The sequence below is a fragment of the Cynoglossus semilaevis genome, chromosome 20, assembly GCF_000523025.1.
Source record: "Cynoglossus semilaevis isolate Cse_v1.0 chromosome 20, Cse_v1.0, whole genome shotgun sequence".
In the NCBI taxonomy this organism is placed as follows: Eukaryota; Metazoa; Chordata; class Actinopteri; order Pleuronectiformes; family Cynoglossidae; genus Cynoglossus; species Cynoglossus semilaevis.
Window position 1 is genome coordinate 3,485,553 of NC_024326.1, and position 4,406 is coordinate 3,489,958.

Consider the following 4,406-nt stretch of genomic DNA (forward strand, 5'->3'; position numbering starts at 1 on the left):
TCTTCAAATGAAAGATGTTGCAACACAAACAGATACTGACCCTCCTCATTCCCCTCAACGATTTGCATCACCTGTTGAACAAGTAGATCAACCTAAACGGTATGGTTGTTCAAACACATCTGTCGGCTGTACAGCTGTATCACAAAACGATGCTGAATCACGGTCCACGGATAGAGTAAGAAAACGTGAAAGGACCGGGATCCTTGAATTCAGGACTGAAGAAACTGACTTTACAAGCAGTTGTTCAGAAAAAAGCAGAATCATCTCTAATACTGTTGAGAAGAAGCAAGAAGACAGAAGCATTTGCAGTGAAACCACAACAGTTATTAAAGAGATAATAGTGCTGGTGAAGAAATGTCAGGCATGTGGCTCTGTAGTTAGGGAACCTCAGACAGTTTTGTCTAGTCCTTTAGATCAAGAATCACGGCAGCTTAGCAACACAGAGGACTTGGTGGAAACATCAACTTGTTCCAGAGAGTCTTCAAACAGTGCAGAGGCAGGTGCACGTCCCAAAGGTTCCTTAACTGTAACGTTTGCGGGTGCTTACGTGCTGGGAGAGCATGAAGAGACTAGCACAGGGTGGAAGTCGTCCAGTTTTGGGAAACTTAGAAGAAGAAGCAGGAAAGGAGAAAGTCGAATAGAGTCCGGCAATGGACCTTATGGTCCGTCATGGGCTCAACGCCGTAACTCTGGTCCCAGAAACAGGGTCAATACAAACAGAACTGTGTCATTTGCTCCCGGCAGCCCTGTCACTCTGGAACCGGGTTCGTTGGCGTCTGGTGGGGTCAGGGGGGCGCCAGCACATTTATTACCTATAAAGTCAGCCTTAAAATCAAGGAATCGCACCACAGCAGGTCAATCTGCAGTTCAGTCACAGACTACCTCGAATCTGGCTGACCAGGACGGGTCACAGCACGCATCTCAACAAGACTCTCCAGAGGCAAGAAGGGACACCACACCGTCTTTGATGCAAGGGACCCCTGCAGCGAGCAGCTCCGTGCCCTGCAACAGACCGTCCAATCTGAGGTACTTTCGAGGTCGGTTTAACTCAGACCCACCTGGAAATGAACCTTGGGAGGTCAGTCCAGATGGAAAAGGTGAGTAGTCCTGAAATACCAGTGTCTGTGATATTGAAAAACCATATTACTATGATGTACAACAAACCAAAGTGAATGTTTCACATGTGGTCACAATCGATTTCAATCGCCCGGATTAGGTGGAGACCTTGGTCCTGAGTGTCGTCCACTGCGACGAGGACTGGCTTTGTCTCGGGCTGAGGACCTCAGAGCTGAGCTGCTGAGGGCAGAACATCTGAAAGCTGGAGGCATGTGGGACGAAAGCTCTGATGGGTTCAGGTTAGACAAAGTACAACAGAAAACTTTGTTTGACCTCGGATAGAATAAAGGGATATTCTGTATTATTCCACGAGCCTTTGGTGTTGATGTAGTTCCAATTTGATTCAGTGTTAATTTGTTTTGCACGCAATGTGCCTTCTATGCAGTACCAGAAGATTTGGAGATGTTTATCATCTACGATTTAATAATAATAATAATAATAATAATAATAATAATAATAATAATAATAATAATAATAATAATTATAATAATAATATCTATTGTCATCCTCAACTTTAACTTTAACCTAGGATGGGATTAGTGGACAAATGTACAAATATTTAAAAGCTGCTTCTTTTATTAAACAAAAGCCCAGATTTTAAATATCCCCACGTCTGTGTTGTTTGACCATTTGCACAGTTATGTAATTGTGTTTATGCACCCTTTTCTAAATCTAAATAACCCTGTGCTGTGCTAAAAATACTCTGCTCTTTATTCAACAGGAAGCTGGATGTACGGCCTAAGCTTTTCCTGCGCCGCTTCTTTTCCTCCATCGGTCTGAACGGTGTTGGTAGACTTGTTAAGGGAGGTCGCTCCAGCAGTATGGAACAGCTCAGTATTCTCACAGCCTCCAAGACCACTTCTGCCTCTCCAAGCCCAACACGCAGACCACAGCCTGACATTCACATACAGAGGACGCCGTCACTGCAGACCTTGCACACCGTGAGCAGGAAAACACTTTTACTTTAAAAAGTCTAGCCTTCATCCTGACTCATTCTTCTTTTGGTAGTCGCAGTAATGTGTGTGATACAGATTTTTTCTCTCTTCTGTGCTCTGGTCTATCACAGTCTTTAAATTTATTAAATATTAATATTATAGAATATTAAACTTACTAGATTCAGAGCTGCCGTTGTACACATTTCTACAGCAACACTGTTTGTATTGGGTACAATTTGTCGAACTTCCTTTTATCTGCCACTAGGTGCTGCCACAGGCCCAGTTGCGTAAAGCCTCCTCAGTGCAGAGTCTAGAGAGAAGAACAGAACGTACTACATTATTGGGAGAGGTACAAATTCCATATGGCTTGGCCCCAAGGTAGGAACATAATAATTACAGATTTTTTTATTTTACAATAAACTAAAAAACAGCGATGTAATTAAACTGAAAAATAATCTTCTTGTTGACTTCAAGTCAAGACCCGGCCCTCTCCTGCAGTCCCCAGCTGGAACTCCACAGAGCACTGAGTGTTGAGGATGTACTGGCTTCTAAAATAGTACGACCGGTGGGCTGGATCACACAGGCTCTTCCTGATGGATCCCTCCTTCTGCAGCTGATCAGACCCCCTAATGGGCCTTTTGGTTTTGTCATCTCCAGAGGCAAAGGACGGCCAGACACAGGTAACATTTAGTCACTGGGATATGACTATACTTGGATTAACTTGTTTCGTTTTTTAGCTTTAATCTTTAAAATTGTTATACTATAAGTATGAGAAAATGTGTATTACTAAAGAGCAATATTTCTAAAAAGAAATAGAAATTAATTCTAAATAGAAATTGTATCGTACATACAGGTGTTGCTGGACCAGAAAATTGCAAATTAATAAAATAAATATCTGTGCACATTTTGCAATGATACGTGCAGCTATTTATATTTTTTGCATGTGTTCTACAGTAAAATAGGCTTATGGTTTACAACCTGAGAGTAGAAGTAACTGTAACCACTGGGTGTCAGTGCCAAGCTGGTGTCCAGACGAGGGTGGAGCCCATGTCTGACAGAGACGATAGCCTGGTTATCATTCTTTATTTCTCTCACCACCACCACCAAGTCAAGGGGGCATCTCAGGCCTCTGCTGGCCGTTTTAATCATCCAGTGCAGCCTCTTCCTGTCTGCTGTCGAGATTCCTTTGCACCACTGTACCATAGCTGACACCACAGGGACACAAAGGGGTGGCTCCTGCACCTCTGAAGAACTCCAAACACTCCCAGTATTTATCTCCTGTCTGTACCCGTACCTGACTCACTGTTCCACTTCCATTGTCTCCCTCCGCCAGGTGTTTATGTGGAGAAAGTGGTTGATGACGGTGATGAAAACCCATATAAAGGACTCCTCGGTGTTGGGGATGAAATTCTGGAGGTTAATGGAGAAGCAGTAGCTGGGCTGAGTTTGGACCAAGTCACACGGCTTATGACCCGGAAAAACACTGCTTCTCTTCGGCTCTTGCCAACCCGACGCATCCAATATTGACTGTAAAAACAGAACAATTCAGAGAGTCATTGTCCTTGTTTAAACTGTAGTTTATTACTGGTAAATATAATCCAGTAAAGATAAAAGTCCCAGATTTTAGTTTTTTAATACATATAACTTAAATTTAACCCTAATCCCTGATTTATTTCTCCCTTTATTTATTTTTTTATTTTTCCATTTTTTTAAATTGTCCTGTCACACGTGCACATCTAAAACATAATAATAATTTACCACATATTGTGTTGGCAATATTCCTCAAATAAAAAGGAATACATTCGTTTATTGAGGCTATATCCATATGAAGTATAGACATAGGTTTGAACATGGTAAAATGCTCGTGGAAGACATAATGCCCAGCTTTTCTTTTCACCCACCCATGTGCTATCGCTATGGTGCACACACTTTACACACATGTAGACCTTGCATACAAATGCTTGCCAAATGCTAATAAGATGTACTGTAAATACTAAGTGTTTCTTTGTAATAAAAATCAAATTAAACTGGACTTGCATGGTCACTACATTTTTACATGTTCAGCAAATAGCAATTGTTTTCTGAGAAATGTAATGGATTTACTTCAAAATAAAAGGATTTCTTTGGACAAACCTTGTAATCCTTTACTTATTACCATATTAACCACTGAAGCAGCAATGGAATGAAAAGACATAATCGGCACAAATTATTAACCCAATTGTCTCAGGATCAATAGTGCATCAACAATATGTGAAGAAACAAAATCCCAAGAGATGGCACAAGGGGACGGAGCTTGGCATCAGTGAAGGGAAAACATTGTATTTTAACAGGGATAATGCACTGGCAGGAGGCTCA

General features: G+C 41.6%; 1 protein-coding gene across 1 annotated transcript; it reads left to right on the forward strand.

Annotated features, from left to right (window-relative positions):
• The first annotated feature begins 1,800 nt into the window (after positions 1-1,800).
• On the forward strand, positions 1,801-4,183 carry si:ch211-13f8.1 (uncharacterized protein KIAA1614). Its single transcript, XM_025066271.1, has 4 exons — positions 1,801-2,057; positions 2,317-2,429; positions 2,526-2,731; positions 3,385-4,183. The coding sequence occupies exons 1-4, from the start codon at positions 1,938-1,940 to the stop codon at positions 3,576-3,578; spliced, it is 633 nt and encodes a 210-aa protein (XP_024922039.1). The 5' UTR covers positions 1,801-1,937; the 3' UTR covers positions 3,579-4,183.
• Positions 4,184-4,406: the final 223 nt, after the last annotated feature.